The following is a 25,694-nucleotide window of genomic DNA, read 5'->3' on the forward strand; positions in this document are numbered from 1 at the left end:
AAGGGAACTGGATCCACCTGGCAGGCACCTTCCAGCCGGTCTGCCTGGATTCTACCAACGTCACCACACAGATGACTGGAAGGGTCTCTCACATCCGAGGTATGTCTAAGCTCTTTGACTTCACTCAAACTTTACTTCAGGATCCAGGCATTATGGGTAGGTATGTATATGGGGAGTGATGAAGTTAATTCATTTAATCAGGCCCTGCCTGTATCACAAACCCAGGCCTACGTCAGTCCACAGTTACAGATACACCCGTCCAGGAACCTCACACCAATCAATCCTCCAACTCTGCTTTGGTGCGCTCACTTCCCTGTACAAAATAGGACCTGCACACCTCAGTAGGAAATACCCAACCTCCTAGTCAAGCACACCCTGCTTCAGAGTTGCCTCTTCCAACATTCTGCAAAATTCTCTCTCTCTTGCCCAAAATCCCCCAGAAGACAGCCTCATCGCTAGTGAGAACTGAACTCCCCGCAATCCATGGGTTGTCTCCCTTGAATAAAGAACGGCAAAGTTGTTACCAATTTTTTTTTAATTTTGTCATCTGACAGGAGAGAGAGAGTATGTGAGTGAGAGAGATGAGGCAAGGGAAGAAAGGGCAGAAAGGAAGAGGGAGGTATTACTGAGTGCTGTCCCTGCATTTTAGGAGATTTCAAGCCCTGAAACTGCAGTTACCTGTCCCTACTTCATATGTAACTCAAAGAAATGAATTTCGAGGTCACCTTGATATTGTTTTTTAGATCACCACAGTTTTGCATTATCTGTTCTGTTATGGTTGCCAAAAAAAATTAACCAGGTTTAAAAAAAAAAACTTTTCACTAATAGAAAAAATTTTCACATACTGAGAGATGGAGAGGTCATTCTTGCTTAAACATGATTTGGCTTTAAATTTATGCTAACTAAAAACAGCCTGTCTTATGGCCTGTCAAACACACTGTACATCTGCTTTTACCATTAAAGAGTGTGGCTCACCATCCAAGAACAGAAAGCTTGAGTCGCAACCTACTGCAGTAACCCACTGACAGTATGTCCTGAGGAAAATTTAGGATGGGAAAAACAGGATGAAGCATTCTACACTGGGGATCTACAGGCTCCACAATAGTAAGACGACCAGATTCTTGCACCTCCCCATACACAGAAAAACACTACAATCATTTACTTGAGATATCTGTCATTTGTGAGTAGCAGTGCTCTTACCAACATGTACGCTTGACTGTATGTATTTCCCAGCAAAAAAAATTCATGTTTATACTGGCTCTTCCCAAGTTACTGAGCCCAAGTTCCCGGGCTACAGTCTGCAGGTGAGTTGGAACAAAGCCCTCTTTTATTCTGACTATGGGTCACTGGTTGGTTGCATCAACACCACCGTCACATTTCTAACATTCTGTATCTCTATCAGTCATCCTCTCAGTTTTTCCAGTCTCATGTTTAAGGTTAACTTCCATGTGTTACTCTGGAATCCACCTATTTTCTTCCAGAACCTTCATTATGTCTCTCCTGTATTTCTACACTCTAACCATTTATATCTCCACAAGCTATAAACACACTTAAATCTATTGTCTTTATAGGAATCCCACTTGAAAACTTTACCCCTTAAAAGTGAATGATGAGGCTTCCCTGGTGGTCCAGTGGTTAAGAACCTGCCTGCCAACACAGAGGGCACAGGTTTAACTCCTGCTCCAGGAAGATCCCACAAGCCTCAAAGCAACTAAGCCAGTGCACCACAACTCCTGGGCCCGCGCTCTGAAGCCCTCCAGCCGACAACTGAGCCCACTAGCCACAACTGCTGAAGCCCACGTGCCCTAAAGAGCAGCCCCCACTTGCTGCAACTAGAGAAAGCCCTCGTGCAGCAATGAAGACCCAGAGCAGCCAATCATCATTATCACTAGCACCTCCACCACCAAAATAACCAACACTCTAATCATTCAGTATTTACTAAGTGCCAGGCACCATGCTGGCGCTGTTTTCTCTGCCTGGAAGGTTCTTCACCACAGAGGGAGATGTTAATTAAACATCAGGTATTGGAACTTTCCTGGTGGTCTAGTGACTAAGACTCCATGCTCCCAATTCAAGGGCCCGAGGTTCAACCCTTGGTCAAGAAACTTGATCTTGTAACTAAAGTCCCTGCATGCCACAACAAAAAGATCCTCTGTGCCCTAACTAGAACCCAGTGCTGTCACGTAAATAAGTATTTCTTTTTAAATATGCCAAATAAAAAGTATCAAAACAACTGGATAGCTGAGGGGGAAAAACTATAAATACTTAATTCATACCTTCAGTTCAGTTCAGTTCAGTCGCTCAGTCATGTCCGACTCTTTGCAACCCCATGAATCACAGCACGCCAGGCCTCCCTGTCCATCACCAACTCCCGGAGTTCACTCAAACTCATGTCCATCGAGTCGGTGATGCCATCCAGTCATCTCATTCTCTGTCGTCCCCGTCTCCTCCCGCCCCCAATCCCTCCTAGCATCAGACTCTTTTCCAGTGAGTCTTACACCAATATAAATTCCAGATGGGTCAAAAATAAGATGTAACACCATAAAAATACTAGATGAAAAACAAAGAGACTCTTTTTTATAATCTCAAAGCACAAAAAGTCTCTCTAAATATGATCTAAAATCCAAAAGTTATAAAACAATAAATTCCATCAGTTTAAAACATACATAAAAAATGTTAAAGACAAAAAAGGAGAAAATTTTTCCTTTAATATATCATCTATACAAAGTAGTAAGAGACCAATAGAATAAAAGTCAAAGAATATGACCAACTTTCTCACACAAAGAGGGGGTGGGGGTGGGGATTTAAATGGATTTTTAAAAAGAAACTCATCTCATTCAAAAGAAAAGAAATGTAAATTAAAACTACAATGAGACACTAATTTTATCAGAAAGACAAAGATCAAAAAGGATAATATCACTATGAATAGACAAGGGTGTGGAGAAATAGAAACGACTCCACTGTTGGTGAGTGTACACCAGTACAGTTATTACAGACAGCAATTCTGTAATATTTGCCAAAATGTAAAATGCACATTCCTTCTGACTCAAGAAATTTTACTCCTAAGAGTTTATCCTGTAAAAATATACCCATGTGTGAAACGGCCTAAGTACAAGAACAGTCACTGCATAAATGCATGAAAAAAATCTTCATAGTTAAGAGTTATGGTATGTCCATGTAAAAGATTGTTCATGTATCAAAAAAAAAAAAGGCTGCTACATATTTTCTAATATGAAATAGCCTGCAAGATAAATTGTAAATTGTCTCTTAAAACTAGATGCATGTGTAATGCCACTTATGAGAAAATGTATACGTAAGCACATGTTTATGCTTAAATACGCACGAAAGAACATACAAGGAAATGGTTAATAGTGGCTGCTCCAGGGAAGAGCACATGGCTGGAGACAGAAATGGAAGGCAGACTTACTTTTTACAACAAACCTCTTCTGAATGCTTTACCAAGTGCATGTACACATTCTAAAATAAACATACATCTTAAAAACACACATAAAGGCTAATGTGTTGATGAGAGAGGCCACAGGCAGTTCAAGAAAACTCAACCATCATACATGAGCCTCCAGTCTTTTTCCAATATGCTAATGTTTCTTGCTTTGCCCTTTCAGATCTGGAGAAACAAAATATTGTCAATCACTTGATAAACTACTTATCTTCAGTTTCTTCACTGTTAGAAAACTAAACACCAATATACTAGAAATTTTATATCTAGAGTAGACTACTTCACATTAAGCATTACTCTATCACCTTTTATTTATCATCTCCTAATTAACTTCTCCTTTCAGTATTTTTGTCTTCTGGATTTTAAATTAGTCAATCCATCTATAATGCCTAGATTTTAAAGGTTTTATAGTAGAAATTCTACATAAATTACCTTTTCCAAGGTATCAAATTAAGTTCATAAAATACTTTTTTCATTTTAATTTATTTTAAATATGTAGCCAGCCCTTCATATCTGCAAGTTTCACATCTGTTAATCAAACCAAGCTTGGATTGAAAGTATTTAAAAATTCCACAAAGTTCCAAAAACAGAAGCTTAATTTTGCCTCTTGCTGACCAACTATATCTACATAGCATTTTCAACTACAGCTGTCCCTTGAACAACACAATGACCCTCTCGTAGCCAGCTTTCCCTATGCTGCTGCTGCTGCTGCTGCTGCTGAGTCACTTCAGTCGTGTCCGACTCTGTGCGACCCCATAGACGGAAGCCCACCAGGCTCCCCCGTCCCTGGGATTCTCCAGGCAAGAACACTGGAGTGGGTTCACTTACATCAGTCACTCAAACCCTACATGCAATTAAGGTACAAGAGAAAAGAATTCCCTAATTTGTTATGATACATAATTCAAACACTTAAAGGGAAAAAAGAATATTAAATCTAAATAAAAGTGATACTATACAATAGTATAGAGAGAGGCACATATAGAGTACTATGAACATAAATATGGAAGTGACTAAGAGCTAGCACTTCTCTGAATCCTACATATTTGAATTCAAATATAGCAACGCCAGCTGTTACCAATTATGTAACTACAAAGTACAATAATCTCTCCCAGCTTTCATTTCTTCACCTGAAAACAGAGACAATGTCACCCACCTCACAGAGATACTATAATGATAAATGAAGCTGCTCATCATGGTATCTGCCACCAAATGAATATTCCACAAATAGTAGCTTTTATTACTACCATTTCTTCATTAACAAAAAGATAATTTTTATCCCAGAGCTCATGTTTGGTTTTCAATATCTCTGTTACTGGTTTCCAAGCACTCTCCTCCAGTGAAACCATACATACTAAGGTTACCAATGGCATCCAAATTACCAAATATTACTTGGGGATAATGTTACTTGACTTCCCTGCTGTTAAATCGTTACCACCACATTCACATCTCCAAGGAGTACTGAAAGGACAGGGAACCACTGAAGCATTTAAGCATGGGCTCTCTCTCCTACCACTTCTTCCAAAGGCATTTTCCCGTCCCCTGACATTCCAATGTTGGGCTTCTCTCAGAGTTCCACTGAGTCTTCCTTTCCTAATTCATACTCTCCTTGGATAGTTTCAATCTCTTCATGTTACTTTAACCTATGTGCTCATAATCCTCAAACCTGTCTCCAGCCCTCATGTTTCCCCTAAACTCCTGGCCCAGTGCCTAGTGTTAATCTTATTTAAGCTTTGAACAATACTTATTGAAGGCAAAGAGAGCAAAGGAAGTACTCGTGATGTGATATTTTACACCAGAGAGGTTAAGTAGGCCACCCAAATCACACTATCAGCAAAACACTTAGGATTCAGGATTCAAACACAGATCTATTTCACAGTAAAGTCCAAGCTATTTCTACAACACTATGCTGCCTCCTCAGGTCACAAAGTACTGCAGAAACAAAAATACATAGAGCTTAAGGGCTTCCCTGGTGGCTCAGACAGTCAAGAATCTGCCCGCAATGCAGGAGACTCAGGTTCAATCCCGAGGTTGGGAAGATCCCCTGGAGAAGGGAGTGGCTACACACTCCAGTATTCTTGGCTAAGAAATCCCATGGACAGAGGAGCCTAGAGAGGGCTACAGTCGTGGGATTGCAGAATCAGACACAACTAAGCGACTGACAGTTTTCACTGTTACTCTAGATAATTAGAAAAATTCTATTCTCGCTATTCATCGATAATACCTGAGTGAAAATACAGCTCATTTAACAACTGTATTGACTGAACAAGATTTATTATCTAGTTCATAGTCTACCATCAGTGGGTCACAGTTTAGTACAGGGGAATGAACTGCTTAGTAGAAGGAAATGAATTTAAGCAAGTACTAAAAAAAAAATCATGATTAAAAACCTATGGTAAAGATATAACAAGTGACTCACAGGAATGTAGAGTCAATAGGAGGGATAGAGAGATTTCCCGAAGGATATGTATAAACGAAGACTTAAGATGAGCACATGTCAGCCTAGGGTTAGCAGGCATTTGAGGCAGAAGTAAGAGTAAATATAAAAGCACTAAAATCACCTTGGTCCATTCTGAAAATTCCAAGAAATTCAGAAAACAGAAATGCGTAATGCCTAATATATATATATACTGGATGTACCAGATTATAGAAAGTCTTACATGCCTTTCTTTAGGGATAAACAAAGTGAGCAATCAAAAACATATTTAGGACCCTGAGTTGATTAGATGTGGTGACAACTCCTAGGTTTCTGGCTTCGCCAGCCAGGAAGAAAAGTAGAGGGTAAATACTTTAGAAATCAGAGAAAACAAACTTAAAACAAAAGGAACAAACAGAAATTAAAGGTGAAAATTTGTTTTATATGTGATGAAGTGTTAATGAGAAATTGAGTGGAGGAGTACAGTTAGCTACAGGCAACTGTTAACCTTGAAGACTGGTTCACTTCAAAGGTGCCAGTCAACAGAGGTTGAGCCCTCAACAATGGCTCATAATCCTATTTATACCCTTGGTTAAGAGTTCAGTTATATTCTTAAAACACAAATCTGATCATGCTAGTCTCTGAAATACTTAAGACCAAAATGAAACAATATATTTCATGCATAAATAGCCTTGTGACCTCAGAAAGAGGATGCCAGTTAGACTTGGCGATTATGTAGCACAAAGTTCAGACTGTGAATTCAGAACACTGAGCTAGTAACTCAGATACACCACTAATTAAATTATAAATTACCCTGGGCACATCACCCATCGCCTAAGCTTCAACTCTCTCCTGTAAAAAGGGAACAACTATTTATCTCCTGAGTTGTTCTGAAAAATCAATGAGACAATTCATGCACATGTAAATACCCAAGAAATGTTATGAAGGAAAAAGGAACATAGTGATATATATAGATCAGAAAAGGGAGTAACTATATTAAAGTCCCTTCTGCTTGGAATGTTGTTACTCAAACCTTTACAAGGCTGCCAACTTGTCCATGGCTTACAAATGTTACGTCTACCATCTTTTGAACTTTCATATGGACAAGCATAGTGCTTTACATAAATGAACTAACTTAATCTTAATCCTCTTTCCAGTCTGCATTGTCCTGTATATATTATTACCTTTACTTTAAGAGGAAATTGATGTAAAAGCTTGAGTAGCCTATCTAAAATCACACAGGTAGAAAACAGTGTGAATTCTACCTATTCTCTCTACCCAAACTGCTCTTTCAAAATGCAGTTAGGAAATCTTCAATAAAAACTAGAACAGTGTGGCAGAAAAGAATTACCCTTACTTGTAGTCGGAAGAATTGGGCTCCTACTATTGATGTGATTTCAAACAAGTCCTTGTATTACTAAGAACTTAAGTTTTCTGAACTGTGTCAAACTTGGGATGCCACCAACCAGTCTCAAAAGAATGTGTGCTAGCAGCTGGTGACCACGACCTTACTTTTTAAAGGCCTCCTCTTATAATTATTATATTTTTAGACAATGAATTTGCTTTAAATCATATGTTAACAAGATGAGAAAACACATGTGCAGCGACAAATAGCACTCATTATCTATATGCTAATACAACATCAAGAGTTAAAACCTACCTAGATAAAATGAGACAAATGGCTACCTCTCTACAAGTCTCCCCAAAGCACCAGGGCCAGACTGGATTTCCGATTTACTCTCCTGAAAAGAAATGTGACCAATTTTGTCTATTAACATTCACATTGTCACTTGTCCAACTACTTCTAACTGGGTCTGTGACACCTACATCAATCATTCTGGGCTAACAGGAGAAAGAAAATGTGTATGACCACACCAAATAGCTCCATTCCTCTGGACAGGGTAACCCAAGCTCTGACTCTAGACCAGGATCAAAACTGCTACCAAATGTAACCTGGTTCTTACTCCTGCTTGGGCCCCTGGTTACAAAAAATTATTTTATAGATATTTGGCCCCTAACTTTTCCAATCTAGATTATTAAGTTTGTCTCTTCCAAATTATAACAGTTTTGCACCAAGATGATGGTGATGGAGAGATACCAGCCACTCCTTGGAATAAGGGCTTCCCTGGTGGCTCAGATGGTAAAGCGTCTGCCTGCAATGAGGGAGACCTGGGTTCGATCCCTGGGTCGGGAAGATCCCCTGGAGAAAGTAATGGCAACCCTCTCCAGTACTCTTGCCTACTCCTTGGAATAGATCCTTCCAAAATAACAGCAGAAGTCACCCCGGATCCCTTGGTGAGACAGAACAAAAGCTCTGTGACGCCAACTAGGTAGAATGTATGAGCTCCATGTCAGTCTAAAGAAGCTAGAGAAGACAGACCTTTGCCCTTCATCCTCCCAATAAAGATTTCTTCGGTTCATATCTCTTAGGTGGGCTTTGAGGCAGACATTACTTTGTCAACAAAGGTCCGTCTAGTCAAGGCTATGGTTTTTCCCGTGGTCATGTATGGATACGAAAGTTGAACTATAAAGGAAGCTGAGCGCCGAAGAATTGATGCTTTTGAACTGTGGTGTTGGAGAAGACTCCTGAGAGTCCCTTGGACTGCAAGGAGATCCAACTAGTCCCTCCTAAAGGAGATCAGTCCTGGGTGTTCATTGGAAGGACTGATGTTGAAGCTGAAACTCCAATACTTTAGCCACCTGATGCGAAGAGCTGACTCATTGGAAAAGACCCTGATGCTGGGAAAGATTGAGTGCAGGAGAACGGGACGACAGAGGATAAGATGGTTGGATAGCATCACCGACTCAATGGACATGGGTTTGGGTGGACTCCGGGAGCTGGTGATGGACAGGGAGGCCTGGCGTGCTGCTATTCATGGGGTCGCAAAGAGTCGGACACGACTGAGCAACTGAACTGAGCTGAACTGAAGTTTCTCCTCTGTGGACAGAAACTTCATAAATATCAGAAACTCCATAAGAGCAGGACGATGGAAGAGTCTGGGCCCTGCCCAGATAAGAGATAAAAGACCACTTATTCCTCATTCTTGAAGTCAAGGAGACCTTGTGGACTACACATGAAAGGCTCCTTCGAGGTCAAAAAGGGAGGAAGGCATCACCTCACAGTAAGTGATGTCAACTACCCATAAGCCTCTGCACTAGAATCCATCTTGGCTAAGAGATGAGCAGGCACACATGGGAAGTTCCTAAGCTATACTGAATACAGACTCAGAACCAGGCAAATCAAAATGACTGGCCAAATGAAACCCAGAAGAAATGGCTCCTAAAAAGTAATTCAAACTACCATGAGGGCGCAACTCTTTTCTGCCTAATAAATACATGTTTCACTTAAAAAAAAAAGAATTGGATTCCTACCATCTAAAACCCTGGTCAAATAGTTTAATCTCCCTAATCCAAATTTCTTCATCTGCAAAATGATAACTTGTCTTATGAGTGGAGACCTTGCCTATAAAGATTTTAAGCTTCTGAAGGGAGGGAAGGGAATGCCATACTAATTTATATTTCTCACAAAATATGTATTCAACCAGTAGGTTTATTTTTTTTGAAGAGCTCTCTAAAATCAAAATATCTTCCCTAAAGACTTGTATCTATGTTAATTGTTACAAAGCTACAAATTATAGTGACTTATAATCAAAGAATTTTTAAAATTTTAAATTCCTTCTGTAAGCCCTGAAAAAATATTTCACCTTATTTTAAAACATCAAGACTTACTACTTTAGGAAATAATTTAGCTTTATCAATACTGTATTTCATTCTAATGTTTTCTCAATTATTCTCTCGGTACAAGAGATAGAAAATTCAACATTTTATTAGCACAAAACTCAGTTTCACAATTGAACAATTCCCCAAATTTTAGGGGACAAGCACATCTCTGGAGGTGGCAAAGAATTACCACCCTATTAATAAAGGGATCTCCTTAGGGGTCCCTCCAGTGGTTAAGATTCTGTGCTCCACTGCAGGGGGTACAGGTTTGATCCCTGGTCCTAGTTGGGGAACTAAGATTCCACATGACACTACACATGACCAAAAGATTTAAAAAAATAATAATAAGCTAACTTTGAAATCATTTAAAATAATTAACCAAGTAACACTGAGCTCCTTATGTAATATGGTCTACTGAACTTTATGGTCTTGAAGCATAAAGTACAATTTAGCATACTGAAAGCAGTGGACACAAGTTTTTTAAAAATTTTTTAATAGAAGAGCCATTTTTTTAATTCCCTGAAATAAGCTGCTTTGACTAAATATCTACTTTCTGCAAGTATCTATAATTCTTTTTAGAAAGCAGCTCTTTCTGCCCTGTATCAGTTTCTAAAATCCATAAAAATCAAGGAATTCAAATTAGAAAGGGCAGGGACTTCCCTGGTGGTCAGTGGCCAGGACGCTGCGCTCCCAGGTCAGGGAGTCCAGGTTTCAGCCCTGGTCACGGAGCTAGATCCCAGATGCCCCAACTAAGACCAGGTGCAGCCAAATAAATAAAAATTAAAAGTAAAAAGTTAAAAAAAAAAGGGCAGTGAAAAGATCAAAGATCTATGGCAGGATGTGAATTTGGACATCATGGGCATAGAAACACTGGTTCTTTTATCATTTCTGATAAATTTCGACTTTCAAACCCCCTACCTTCCATGCATGGGGGAAAAAAAGGTGTCACATCAATTTCTACTTCCTGACCTGTCTGGTGAACACCCTTTATGCTTTATTACCCCGCTGGAAACCCGGAATCACGGATATCCTGGGTTACTTATTTCGCTGCTGAACTAAAAATTTATTTTTTTAGAAATCCGCAACATGACACAAGAACAGAGGCCTCTATCCTGTCTCCTCCATCCCCCACGGAAAGAACGGGTCCCTTTCACAGAACAGTCGATTCACTCTGCACTTCGTCGTTAGCATCCCCAGAGTGAACGAAAAGTTCTGTGCCGCGACGAAGGGGCTGAGGGATACGGGCGCCTCGAGGAATGGCTTCGCATTCAGGCTCGAGGGGCAGTGACACGAGACAACCACCAGAAACGAGCAGCGCGACGTGGCTGGAAGGCGTGGCAGGAGAACCGCAACGCGGAGCGCCGCCCGCACACACCATTCATTAGCTCGGGGAGGAGGCGGGGAGGTGGCCGCCGGGACCCGGGCCACACGGCCGGCCTCGCGCCGCCTCGCGCGGAGCCCGGCGGCCTGGGCGCCGCGGAGTTCCCGGCCCGCTGTCCCCCGCACCCTGCGGGAAGATCACACCGTCCCGTCGCCTCTGCCCGGCTGCGGGCCCGGCGCGGCCGAAGCCTCCCTCACCAGTCGCTAGATGAAAATGCGCCAGTGGTCTCCGCGGGGTGGGCGCGTGGCAGCGCAGGGACTCATCCTCAGTGAAGGCAGCGGGAGAAAGCGAAGGGCGCCAGAGGAGGCCGGTCCCCAGGCCCGCGTCAGCTCTGGAGGCGGCTGCAGCTACAGCCGCGTCTACAGGCGCCTGGGAGGCGGGTGGAGGGTAGGTCTGGGGGGCAAGGCCGGCGCGGGCGGGACCTAGGAATAAGACGGGCGCGGATTGGCTGGGGCTCGTGTATGCCTCTTGAGGATTGGCTAGCGTCTGCCCACAAGGCCTCGCGTGACAGCGCCGAAACTGGGGCCTTTGCCTGGCGCCCTAAGGGGACTTGACCCCGCCGGCCTTGGGGCTGCTAACGCTGGCGGGTTGGGGTGTGCGGAGGAGGACGGCGGGGTCGGGGAAGGCCGCGGTCGGGGACTCTTAAACCAACGAGGGGTGGTGGAAATGTCCGCCTCGCGTCAGCTGTCGCCCAAGGAGAAATCCTGTTCGCCCCCACAGCTGGAGACTTGGCAGTGCACGATAAACCCTGGCGGAGAGACTGAACTCTGGGAACCTGGACGGATGCCTTGGTCACCACGCAACAGAAACCAAAGGCGGAGGCCTCTGGCACCTGAGTTTCCTCCCCGACGCCCTCGCAGTGGGGTCCCTGAAAAGCTCAGGGCGCGGCCTGGCGGAGAGACAGCCGCCCTTCCCACACCCCGATGATCCGGGGGGTCACTCCCTGGGTCAGAAGCCGTCATGGGCTTCTTAGATCATCGCTGTGCGGGTCCAGCCAGCAACCCGGGGCCAGCCAGTCACCAGCTCAGGCCGCTCTGCCTGACGCCAGCCTGGCGCTATCCTCCCCCCCGCCCTTTAACTCCTCACGGAAGGGCCGCTTTTTAAAATGGTCGCGTGAAAAATGGGGGAGGAAAAGCAAGCAGCCAATAATCGATACTGCTGCTGCTGCTAAGTCACTTCAGTCGTGTCCGACTCTGTGTGACCCCATAGACGGAAGCCCACCAGGCTCCCCCTTCCCTGGGTAGCGAAAAAGAAACACCCTGCCTGGGAGTGCCTAATAGAGTAGGCACCCGGTCAATGTTCGGGGAGGGCTGGGTGACTGAGAACAAACAACACTGGAAGTCAGGAGGTAGCTGCGCGGCTCTGCCACGCGGTCAGTTATACAAGCCACTTAGTCTCTCTCATCTGTAAAATGACAGTTGAACTAAATGTCTTCTTCGGGACGGTCCATTCAGCTGTACTCTTTCTGGAGCCTGCCTTGTGGAAACCTAAAGACACCCAGCTGGTTAGTGAGAATAACTAGCTCTGTTTTCTTTGCCCCTTTTTCTAGGTGCCTTTCTTTGACAGGTAACAAAAACTAGTTTATAATGTAAACACTGAAGTGATTTTGAAAATAAGCTATGTATGACGACTTTTCATGCACAAAGAAGCTAACAATGGCAAGTAAAATAAATAAATGCACTGACCAAAGAGCAAATATTTTATCAGTCTCTGGGCAAATTAATTGGCTTTTTGGAAGCTCTGTTTCCTCATTTGTAAAATAGCAACAATGCAATTACCATTGTGAAAATGTAATTATATAGAGACATATTGCACTTAGCAGAGTGCCTGGAACACAATAATACTTCCTAAATGGTAGATGTTACTTTTTATAAATAAGTATTTCCTTAGCAGTGGAATTATTCTAGTTCCATTGCAATTATTCCATTCATTTTAACAATAGCCAGTGTCAGGCACTTGTAAACAATAGGGATCCAATTAGTGAACAAAACACTTATATAGAGCCAGATAATCCCACACATAAGAATTGTTTGCAACTTCTACAAAAATTGCAAATAATACTATGACAAATTGAAGCTCCCAAAAAAGTGACACTTGAACTAAGATTAGAAGAATGAGTAGATGATAACAAGATGAAGCAGGAAAAAAACACTGCAAGCCAAGGGATGTGAGATTGCTCCCCATTTCCCTGGAAGATTAGATGTCTTCAAAGATACTGGTAATTTGCAGGATGGAATACTGCAATGATCAGGAAATAGTACAAATAAAGGAAAATGAAAAATGCATTGGAGATGAGGTTAGTGAAGGAAGAGATCAAAATTAGCCATTAAAAAAAATTCTGTTTGTGCTGACACATAGAAGAAAGGAGAGAGAACTATACCAGTAGCAGTTATTGTCTGTGTGGTGGGTTATTGGTGACTCTTAATTTCTATCATTTTAAATTTGTCATTTTCATTTGCAATAATTAAAGTTACTTCATTAAGTTAACAAAAAAATGGAAGTTTAAAAAAATAGTTTACTGGAATCTCCAAAGTAGGCTTAGGAAATTCCCTGGTTGTCCAGTGGTTAGGACTCTGTGCTTTCTCTGCCATGGGCCTGGTTTCAATTCCTAGTGAGAGAACTAAGAACCCAGATCCCATATGGTATGGCCAAAAAATAAACAATTTTTTAAAATTAAATTAGGCTTAAAGCAAGAAACCTAAGGATGGTTTTAGAAGATTACAGTGATTTAGAGGCAGAGAAGTAGGAAAATAGTCCAGGCATCAGAAATAGAGCTTGAGATGAGGCCAAGACAGAGCATCGCAGAGATGTTTAAACCACACCATTTCCAATAAACTCCATAAATGCCACTTTTCCCATGTTAATTAATTGTGCTATCCTTCATAATCAGAATGTATTGTGCTACCATTGAAGTTGCACAGAGACAAGGAATACAGTACTTGCCCCTACTTCAGCTGGTGACAGAAAAAAGAGTATCAGAATTTGTACGGTTGCAATGAACCAAAACCCAGACCTGCTCAGGTTTTGCAAGAGTGGTTATCACTACCAGAAGATCAGCAATGCAGCTGGCCTACAGATGATGAGAACTGTATTGCTTGACCTGATTTTCTTTTACTCCAAACTGCCTTCCAGGTCGGAGAAGGCAATGGCAAGCCACTCCAGTTCTCTTGCCTAGAAAATCCCATGGATGGAGGAGCCTGGTAGGCTGCAGTCCGTGGGGTCGCTAAGGGTCAGACACGACTGAGTGACTTCACTTTCACTTTTCACTTTCACACATTGGAGAAGGAAACGGCAACCCACTCCAGTGTTCTTGCCTGGAGAATCCCAGGGACGGGGGAGCCTGGTGGGCTTCCATCTATGGGGTAGCACAGAGTCGGACACGACTGAAGTGACTTAGCAGCAGCCTTCCAGGTAAGAACGCTTGGCTGGAAGCAGCTTTCTGACACCCACCTCGGCTTTGCCACCAGGAAAGACAGCACTGGCCCTCTGCCTCAAGCACGAAAATCTCAGGGCCCCTGATGTACCCTGATATTGTCTCAGATTAGGTGAAGTGTAAGGGCATCATGACTGACAGTCTTTATTAGAGTTCTATAGTGGCTCAGTGGTAAAGAATCCGCCTGCCAATGCAGGAGACATGGGTTCAGTCCCTGAATCTGGAAGATCCCCTGGAGAAGCAAATGACAATCCACTCCAGTATTCCTACCTGGAAAATTCCATGGACAGAGGAAACTGGGCTGGCTACAGTCCATGGGGTCGCAAAGAGCCAGATATGACTTAGCAACTAAACAACAAATAATTGAAGCAGAATGACAAGTAGTTTCCCAAAAGAAGACAGGGTACAATGGCAGATAAAATTAGATAACTTGTCATTGGAAGGACTGATGCTGAAGCTGAAACTCCAATACTTTGGCCACCTGATGTGAAGAGCTGACTCGTTGGAAAAGACCCTGATGCTGGGAAAGATTGAGGGCAGGAGACAGGGACGACAGAGGATGAGATGGTTGGATGGCATCACTGACTCAATGGACATGGGTTTGGGGGGAACTCCGGGAGTTGGTGATGGACAGAGAGGCCTGGCATGCTGTGGTTCATGGGGTCGCAAACAGTCGGACATGACAGAGCAACTGAACTGAACTGAGGGTGTTTCTATACTATTAGATCCAAGGGTTATGGTCTCTGCTGCGTCCTCCCAATGGGAAAAATTATCCTTCTAATTCTCACTTAGAGGATGCAACCTCCTCACAAATCTGTGATGATGTCCCTGATGCCCTTTCCTAACAGTTATCCTCTCTTCTCTACTAGTTCTATAGCTTATTCATATTACTGTGTCACACTGGGTTGTTTTTAGATTTATTAGTTTTATATGTGGGTGCAGTACAAGCAAAGGTCCTGAAGGCAAAATTTACGTCTATTATTACAGTAAGCTTTGAAGACCTAAGTCAAATTATACAACCACTCTAGGCCTCAGTTTCCTCACCTCTGATGGGATTAACAGTACCTCCTTCATAAAGGCCTTACGAAGTTTAATGATTTCATATATATCTCACTACTGCTGTTAGTGGGCCTAACAAACGTTGATATCCCTGAAATCTTCTGGATGAATATATTTGCATGAGCGAGTTTGAGGGGTGGGATTGGGAGACCCAAGAAATGACCCACAAGATGGCAGTGTTTGAATATAACTTTAGAAATATATAAGCTTGAAAGCAGAGTTCACCAATAAACCCAAAATTTCAAGGCAAATACTGGAGAAATTCAAGACCATTTCAAAGCCTACATGAGGCAAACAAAAATTGTGATTAATCAAATCTATGAATTTGTCAAGCTTAGCATTCTTTTATAATCAGGACAAACTCTATTCCCCCTTTACTACGAAGATTTGTAATGCCCGTTTCTCAGCCCACCTTAACTTAGATTTGCTTGTATTCCTTCTTTGCCTAACTATGTGATTTAATCAGATTATCACCACTGCTTCTTTAAGAAGAGGGAGTGGGAGGATGAGGAAAAGGATGAGGGGGATTGGGGAGGAGGAGAAGAAAAGCAAGTTGGATTTAAAATGTCAGGTTGGGTACATACTGCATGCCACAAATCTCTAGACCTGGCAGGAAATGCATCTTTAAAATTGAATTTTACTTTATTTATTTTAATTGGAGACTAATTACTTTACATTATTGTATTGGTTTTGCCATACATTGACATGAGTCTGCCCCGGGTGTACATGTGTTCCCCATCTTGAACCCGCCTCCCACCTCCCTGCACATCCCATCCCTCTGGTTGATCCCAGTACGCTAGCCCCAAGCATCCTGTATCATGCATCAAACCTGGACTGGCGATTCGTTTCACATATGATAATATACGTGTTTCAATGCCATTCTCCCAAATCATCCCACCCTCGCCCTCTCCCACAGAGTCCAAAAGACTGTTCTATACATCTGTGTCTCTTTTGCTGTCTCGTATGATTGCAGCCATGAAATTAAAAGATGCTTACTCCTTGGAAGGAAAGTTATGACAAACCTAGATAGTATATTAAAAAGCAGAGACATTACTATGCCAACCAAGGTCCGTCTAGTCAAGGCTATGGTTTTTCCAGTGGTCATGTATGGATGTGAGAGTTGGACTGTGAAGAAAGCTGATCGCCGAACAATTGATGCTTTTGAACTGTGGTGCTGGAGAAGACTCTTGAGAGTCCCTTGGACTGCAAGGAGATCCAACCAGTCCATTCTAAAGGAGATCAATCCTGGGTGTTCACTGGAAGGACTGATGCTAAAGCTGAAACTCCAATACTTTGGCCACCTCATGCGATGAGTTGACTCACTGGAAAAGACTCTGATGTTGGGAGGGATTGGGGCTGGAGGAGAAGGGGACGACAGAGAATGAGGTGGTTGGATGGCATCACCGACTTGATGGACATGAGTTTGAGTGAACTCTGGGAGTTGGTGATGGATAGGGACGCCTGGCATGCTGTGATTCATGGGGTCGCAAAGAGTCGGACACGACTGAGCAACTGAACTGAACTGAACTGATACAGGGTTATCATTATCATCTTTCTAAATTCCATATATATGCGTTAGTATACTGTATTGGTGTTTTTCTTTCTGGCTTACTTCATTCTGTATAATAGGCTCCAGTTTCATCCACCTCATTAGAACTAATTCAAATGTATTCTTTTTAATGGCTGAATAATACTCCATTGTATATATGTACCAAAGCTTTCTTATCCATTCATCTGCAGATAGGCATCTAGGTTGCTTCCACATCCTGACTATTATAAACAGTGCTGCGATGAACATTGGAGTACATGTGTCTCTTTCAATTCTGGTTTTCTTGGTGTGTATGCCCAGGAGTGCAATTGCTGGGTCGTATGGCAGTTCTATTTCCAGTTTTTTAAGGAATCTCCCACTCTTCTCCATAGTGGCTGTACTAGTTTGCATTCCCACCAACAGTGTAAGAGGGTTCCCTTTTCTCCACACCCTGTCTAGCGTTTATTGCTTGTAGCCTTTTGGATAGCAGCCATTCTGACTGGCGTGAAATGGTACCTCATTGCAGTTTTGATTTGCATTTCTCTGATTATGAGTGATGTTGAGCATCTTTTCATGTGTTTGTTAGCCATCTGTATGTCTTCTTTGGAGAAATGTCTGTTTAGTTCTTTGGCCCATTTTTTGATTGGGTCCTTTATTTTTCTGGAATTGAGCTGCAGGAGTTGCTTGTATATTTTTGAGATTAATTATTTGCCAGTTGCCTCATTTGCTATTATTCTCCCACTCTGAAGGCTGTCTTTTCACCTTGCTTATGGTTTCCTTTGTTGTGCAGAAACTTTTAATTTTAATTAGGTCCCATTTGTTTATTTTTGCTTTTATTTCCAATATTCTGGGAGGTGGGTCATGGAGGATCCTGCTGTGGTTTATGTCGGAGAGTGTTTTGCCTATGTTCTTCTAGGAGTTTTATAGTTTCTGATCTTACACTTAGATAAAATTGAATTTTAAAATTCATAAATGAGTGCATTGGAAAATAAGAACGTTGGCTATTGACGGTCCAGAACTTAGGAGGATTCTCTGAAAGATGGATAGGAGGCTGGATTGGACAGTAGAAAGTAGTAAGTAGTAGCCCCAAAACAACAAGATAGGACTGCTACAAAAGACAACAGCAGTGCCAAAAGTGTTCCACATCCAGGGTGGCTATCAGGAGCAGAAAGGAATTCATACTAAGCCACAAAGTGATTAACTGGACTATCACAGCAAAAGCAGATAAGCTAACTGAATCTTCCTTAGCTTCCCTCTTCAATGAGCACAGCTGGGATATTTGCCTCCAGGTAGAACATAGGACCTTCAGTTTAAAAGGCAGGACAGTGGCCATGCGGAAGGTGAAACCTGGAGTAATCAGGAAACTCTTATACCTCAACACTAGATACTAGCTCTTCCTGTTCAGCAACATGACCCACCCCTTCCTCATACCCCTAAAGCAAGACAGGTATTCAGGTGTGGCTACCCGTCTTATTCCTTGCCACAACACACATAGCCTCCTCCACAAACAATATTGTTCTAATCTCTTTTGTGCACAAATGAGCACAAAACTAAGAATCATCAAATATTTAAGGAAAACTAACGTGAGAAATATACATTTACAGATCCAAAGAAGCTCAGCAGAACCTAGGCAGAATAAATTCAAAGATAGCTATGCCCAGATAGATTGCTGGGAGAAATATCAATAACCTCAGATATGCAGATGACACCACCCTTATGGCAGAAAGTGAAGAGGAACTAAAAAGCCACTTGATGAAAGTGAAAGAAGAGAGTGAAAAAGTTGGCTTGAAGCTCAACATTCAAAAAACTAAGATCATGGCATCTGGTCCCATCACTTCGTGGGAAATAGATGGGGAAACAGTGGAAACAGTGTCAGACTTTATTTTTTGGGGCTCCAAAATCACTGTGGATGCTGATTGCAGCCATGAAATTAAAAGATGTTTACTCCTTGGAAGGAAAGTTATAACCAACCTAGATAGTATATTAAAAAGCAGAGACATTACTATGCCAACCAAGGTCCGTCTAGTCAAGGCTATGGTTTTTCCAGTGGTCATGTATGGATGTGAGAGTTGGACTGTGAAGAAAGCTGATCACCAAAGAACTGATGCTTTTGAACTGTGGTGCTGGAGAAGACTCTTGAGAGTCCCTTGGACTGCAAGGAGATCCGACCAGCCCATTCTAAAGGAGATCAGTCCTGGGTGTTCATTGGAAGGACTGATGTTAAAGCTGAAACTCCAATACTTTGTCTACCTCATGCAAGGAGTTGACTCACTGGAAAAGGCTCTGATGCTGGGAGGAGAAGGGGATGACAGAGAATGAGGTGGCTGGATGGCATCACCGACTCGATGGACATGAGTTTGAGTGAACTCCGGGAGTTGTTGATGGACAGGGAGGCCTGGCGTGCTGTGATTCATGCGGTTGCAAAGAGTCAGACACGACTGAGCAACTGAACTGAACTGAACTGATGCCCAGAAACATCATAGTTCAATAGCTGAAAACCAAAGATGAAGAGAAATCAGAAAGCACTCCAAGATGTAGTATTATATAAAAGGAAGAATGACTTGAATCACTGTGGATTTCACATCATAAACCATGAAGATAAGATGTCCTAAGTCGCTTCAGTTGTGTTCTAGTCTTTGTGACCCTATGGACTGTAGCCCGATTGGCTCCTCTGTCCATGGAATTTCCCAGGCAGGAATACTGAAGTGGGTTACCATTCCATTCTCCAGGAGATCTTTCCGGATCAGGGATCAAACCAGCATCTCTCATGTCTCCTGCATTGGCAGGCAGCTTCTTTACCACAGCACCACCTATGAAAATAACAGTAGGTCAATATCTTTAAAGAGCAGAAGAAAGAAAACTGTTAACCCAGACACTGTCCCTCAGTAATGAAGGCAAATGAAGATATTTTTAGAGAAACAAAAAGTAAGAGAAGTGACTGTCATCAGAACTGGCCCACAAGAGATGCTAAAGATCTTCAATGGGAATGATGCCAGTTGGAAACTCAAAATTTCAGGAAGGAAGGAAGAACAGGAAAAACAGAAAATGTTCAAGGAAATATAGTCAACTCTCAGTTTTCACAGATTCCATATTTGTGAATTCACCAATGGGCTAAAATTTATGTGTAACCCCTAAATCAGTACTCAGAGCTTTCCCAGTCATTCAGGGATACACACATTCAGGGATTTAGGGCAGCAGAAACTCTGAGTCGCCTAGTGCAGGTGTTCTCAGCACGTTCCAGATGGGATCAGACGAGACAAAACTCTGCCTTCCTGTTTTAACTCTCAGGATGCAAACAGGTGTCTTTATATATTGCCATGTATTTTTGCATTCTTGTTCTTTTTATGGATGATTTTACTCTTTAAAGTGCCCTTCCCCTCCCCCCCCCAAATGGAGTGCTGAGAAGCCCAAGAAGTCTGTAAAGATGCTTTGAGCAGAAAATACATGTGTTAGATCAGCTTTGTTCAAGAATGAGTTATCATGGCCATCAGTTTAATGTTAAAAAAAATCAGTTCAATCTTGTTTATCATTTCTTTTGCTATGCAAAAACTTTTAAGTTTCATTAGGTCCCATTTGTTTGTTTTCATTTCCATTACTCCAGGAGGTGTCAAAGAGGCTCTTGCTGTGATTTTTGTCAAAGAGTGTACTGCCTATGTTTTCCTCCGAGAGCTTTGTAGTTTGGGACCTTATATTTAAGTCTTTAATCCATTTTGTGTTTATTTTTGGGTATGGTCTCAGGAAGTGTTCTAGTTTCATACTTTTACACATAGCTGTCCAGTTTTCCCAGTACCACTTATTGAAGAGGCTGTCTTCTCTCCATTGTATTTTCTTGCCTCCTTTGTCAAAGATACAGTTCCCATAGGTTTTTGGGTTTATTGCTGGACTTTAAATCTTGTTCGATTGGTCTGTATTTCTGTTTTTGTGTCTTGGTGTCTTGATATTGTCTTGATGATATGATGTATTGATATTGTCTTGATGACTGTGGCTTTGTTGTATAGTCTTAAGTCAGAAAGGTTGATTCTTCCAGCTCCATTTTTCTTTGTCAAGATTGCATTGGCTATTCAGGGTTTTTTTTTGTTTCCAAACAAATTGTGATTTTGTTGTTGTTGTTCTAGTTCCATGAAAAATACCATTGGTAGTTTGAGAAGGATTGCCCTGACTCTGTAGATTGCTTTGGGTAGTATAGTCATTTTCACAATATTGATTCCTCCGAATGGGAGAAAATAATTGCAAGTGAAACAACTGACAAAGGATTAATCTCCAAAACAGAAATAGCTCATATGGTTCAATATCAGAAAAACAAACAGCCCAATTAAAAAATAGGCAGAAGACCTAAACAGGTATTTCTCCAAAGAAGACAAACAGATGGCCAATAAGCAGATAAAAAGATGCTCAATATCACTAATTATTAGAGAAATGCAAATCAAAACTACAATGAGGTATCACCTCACACCAGTCAGAATGGCCATCATCAAAAAATTTACAAACAATAAATGCTGAAGAGGATGTGGAGAAAAGAGAACTCTCTTGCACTATTGATAGGAATGTAAATTGATACAGCAACTATGGAGAACAGTACGGAGATCCCTTAAAAAACTAGTAATAAAACTACAACATGACCCAGAAATCCCACTACTGGGCATATACCCTGAGAAAACTATAATTGAAAAAGACACATGTACCCCAGTGTTCATAGCAGCACTATTTACAATAGCTAGGACATGGAAGCAACCTAGATGTCCACCAATAGATGAATGGATAAAGATCGTGGAACATATATACTGAGCAGAATATTACTCAGCTTATATAAAAAAGGAATCTGCTTGTAATGCAAGAGACCTGGGTTTGATCACTGGGTTGGAAAGATCCCCTGGAGAAGGAAATGGCAATCCACTCCAGTATTCTTGCCTGGAGAATCCCATGGACAGAGGAGACTGGTGGGCTACAGTCCATGGGTGGCAAAAGAGTCAGATCCAACTCAGTAACTAAACAGCAACAACAAAAATAAAAATACAACATATCATTTGTATGATGCAGCTCATATACAGAAATTTATAACTTTTAATACTTACGTTAGTAAAGAAGAGCAACCAAAAATCAATCGCCTAGAGAACAGACTTCTGGACACAGCAGGGGAAGGAGAGGGTGGGACAAATTGAGACAGTATCATTGAAACATATGCATTTCCATGTGTGAAACAGATATCTAGTGGGAAGCTGCTGTATAACCCCGGGAGCTCAAGCTGGTGCTCTATAACAAGCTATAGGGTACCATTGGGTGGGGAGTGGGAAGCAGGTTCAAGAGGAAGGGGACATATGTAAACTTATGGACGATTCACATTATATGGCAAAAACCAAAAACACTGTAAAGCAATTATCCTCCAAGTAAAAATTGAAAACAGAAATCAGTCACCTATAGTTCCACACTTAGAAGCTAGAAAAAGAAAAGCAATGTGAATTCAGAGTGAGTAAAGAGAAGAAAATAATAATAACATCAGAATTTAATTAAATTTAACAGAGAAAAAAGTAAAGAAAAGTAGCAAGCTGAAAATTACTCTTTGAAAAGATTATCAAAATTGACCAACTAACTCCTACCTAGAGTTCAGTTCAGTTCAGTTCAGTCGCTCAGTCGTGTCTCGACTCTTTGCAACCCCAGGAATCATAGCACGCCAGGCCTCCCTGTCCATCACCAACTCCCGGAGTTCACTCAAACTCATGTCCTCTGAGTCGGTGATGCCATCCAGCCATCTCATTCTCTGTCGTCCCCTTCTCCTCCTGACCGCAATCCCTCCCAGCATCAGAGTCTTTTCCAGTGAGTCAACTCTTCGCATGAGGTGGTCAAAGTATTGGAGCTTCACCTTTAGCATCAGTCCTTCCAATGAACACCCAGGACTGATCTCCTTTAGAATGGACTGGTTGGATCTCCTTGCAGTCCAAGGACTCTCAAGAGTCTTCTCCAGCACCACAGTTCAAAAGCATCTATTCTTCGGCGATCAGCTTTCTTCACAGTCCAACTCTCACATCCATACATGACCACTGGAAAAACCATAGCCTTGACTAGACGGACCTTTGTTGGCAAAGTAATGTCTCTGCTTTTTAATATACTATCTAGGTTGGTCATAACTTTCCTTCCAAGGAGGAAGCGTCTTTTAATTTCATGGCTGCAATCAGCATCCACAGTGATTTTGGAGCCCCAAAAAATAAAGTCTGACACTGTTTCCACTGATTCCCCATCTATTTCCCATGAAGTGATGGGACCAGATGCCATGATCTTCGTTTTCTGAATGTTGAGCTTCAAGCCAAGCTTTTCACTCTCCTCTTTCACTTTCATCAAGAGGCTTTTGAGTTCCTCTTCACTTTCTGCCATAAGGGTGGTGTCATCTGCATATCTGAGGTTATTGATATTTCTCCCGGCAATCTTGATTCCAGCTTGTGCTTCTTCCAGCCCAGCGTTTCTCATGATGTACTCTGCATATAAGTTAAATAAGCAGAGTGACAACATACAACCTTGACGTACTCCTTTTGCTATTTGGAACCAGTCTGTTGTTCCATGTCCAGTTCTAACTGTTGCTTCCTGACCTGCAGACAGGTTTCTCAAGAGGCAGGTCAGGTGGCCTGGTATTCCCATCTCTTTCAGAATGTTCCACAGTTTGTTGTGATCCACACAGTCAAAGGCTTTAGCACAGTCAATGAAGCAGAAATAGATGTTTTTCTGGAACTCTCTTGCTTTTTCCATGATCCAGCAGATGTTGGTATTTGATCTCTGGTTCCTCTGCCTTTTTTAAAACCTGCTTGAACATCTGGAATTTCACAGTTCACATATTGCTGAAGCTTGGCTTGGAGAATTTTGAGCATGACTTTACTAGCATGTGAGATGAGTACAATTGTGTGGTAGTTTGAGCATTCTTTGGCATTGCCTTTCTTTGGGATTGGAATGAAAACTGACATTTTTCAGTCCTGTGGCCACTGCTGAGTTTTCCAAATTTGCTGACATATTGAGTGCAGCACTTTCACCGCATGCTCTTTCAGGATTTGAAATAGCTCAACTGGAATTCCATCACCTCCACTAGCTTTGTTCATAGTGATGCTTTCTAAGGCCCACTTGACTTCACATTCCAAGATGTCTGGCTCTAGGTCAGTGATCACGCCATCGTGATTATCTTGGTCATGAAGATCTTTTTTGTACAGTTCTGTGTATTCTTGCCACCTCTTCTTAATATCTTCTGCTTCTGTTAGGCCCATACCATTTCTGTCCTTTATCGAGCCTATCTTTGCATGAAATGTTCCTTTGGTATCTCTAGTTTTCTTGAAGAGATCTCTTGTCTTTCCTATTCTGTTATTTTCCTCTATTTCTTTGCATTGATCTCTGAGGAAGGCTTTCTTATCTCTCCTTGCTATTCTTTGGAACTCTGCATTCAGATGCTTATATCTTTCCTTTTCCCCTTTGCTTTTCGCTTCTCTTCTTTTCACAGCTATTTGTAAGGCCGCCTCAGACAGCCATTTTGCTTTTTTGCATTTCTTTTCCATGGGGATGGTCTTGGTCCCTGTCTCCTGTACAATGTCACGAACCTCCGTTCATAGTTCATCAGGCACTCTATCTATCAAATCTAGTCCCTTAAATCTATTTCTCACTTCCACTGTATAATCATAAGGGATTTGATATAGGTCATACCTGAAAGGTAGTGGTTTTCCCTACTTTCTTCAATTTAAGTCTGAATTTGGCAATAAGGAGTTCATGATCTGAGCTACAGCCTCCCGGTCTTATTTTGGCTGACTGTATAGAGCTTCTCCATCTTTGGCTGCAAAGAATATAATCAATCTGATTTTGGTGTTGACCATCGGTGATGTCCATGTGTAGAGTCTTCTCTTGTGTTGTTGAAGGAGGGTGTTTGCTATGACCAGTGAATTCTCTTGGCAAAGCTCTATTAGCCTTTGCCCTGCTTCTTGTCCAGAAAAAGTAAAATTGAGAACAGATAAGAATTTCAAAGGCTTGAAATTATACCCTACTTCGAAAGCTAACTAATTAGCTTATCACAGTTTCAGGGATGCTGGCACACTTAATGGGATTCCTGGGCCAAAGACAAGACTTTATTGTTCATGGCAAAGCAAATGGAATGAATTTTATGTTTGCATCACTTCCTTTTGAAACGGGAGGGAAGAAAGCCGGGCACAACCTTTCAAAGAATGAGATAGTGAACTTCCTGGTGGTACAGTGGGCAAGACGCCATCTGCCAGTGCAAGGGATGTGGACTGATCCCTGGTCCAAGAAGATTCTACATGCCATGAAGCAACTAAGCTCGTGTGCCACAACTACTGAGCCCATGCTCTAGAGCCCAAAAGCTGCAACTACGGAAGCCCATGCGCCTGGAGCCTGTGCTCCCCAACAAGATAAGCCACAGCAATGTGAAGCCCATACACTTCAACAAGAGTAGCCCCGCTTGCTGCAACTAGAGAAAATCTGCATGCAGCAACGAAGACCTAGGACAACCAAAAGAAAAAAAGAAGAATGACAAAGTCACAGGACATGATAAAACTAGTTAGAACCAATAGATCCAAGATGGTAGAAGATTTCACTTTTGATGGACCTTGAACCTCATTATGCACTTATTGTAATACATTAGCATAGTCTAAGTGACATACCCACCATGATGGGTTTCCTAGGTGGTGTTAGTGGTAAAGAACCCTTCTGCCAATGCAGGAGACA

At 42.0% G+C, this 25,694-nt stretch overlaps 2 protein-coding genes across 3 annotated transcripts in view; one reads left to right on the forward strand and one right to left on the reverse strand.

The window, feature by feature from the left end:
- Positions 1-11,306, reverse strand: part of IBTK (inhibitor of Bruton tyrosine kinase) — a 104,107-nt gene extending 92,801 nt beyond the window's left edge. For both annotated transcript variants that reach the window (XM_055432827.2, XM_055432826.2), the window contains exon 1: positions 11,169-11,306. The gene's annotated coding sequence lies outside the window, so the exon portion shown is untranslated. The remainder of the gene's footprint in view (positions 1-11,168) is intronic.
- Positions 11,179-14,035, forward strand: LOC148776292 (uncharacterized). Its single transcript, XM_088840551.1, has 2 exons — positions 11,179-11,358; positions 11,692-14,035. Exons 1-2 carry the CDS (start codon positions 11,179-11,181, stop codon positions 11,896-11,898), a joined length of 387 nt encoding a protein of 128 aa, XP_088696677.1. The 3' UTR covers positions 11,899-14,035.
- Positions 14,036-25,694: the final 11,659 nt, after the last annotated feature.

The sequence above is a fragment of the Moschus berezovskii genome, chromosome 10, assembly GCF_049115385.1.
Source record: "Moschus berezovskii isolate FMDL1 chromosome 10, NW_MosBer_1.0, whole genome shotgun sequence".
NCBI classification, from domain to species: domain Eukaryota; kingdom Metazoa; phylum Chordata; class Mammalia; order Artiodactyla; family Moschidae; genus Moschus; species Moschus berezovskii.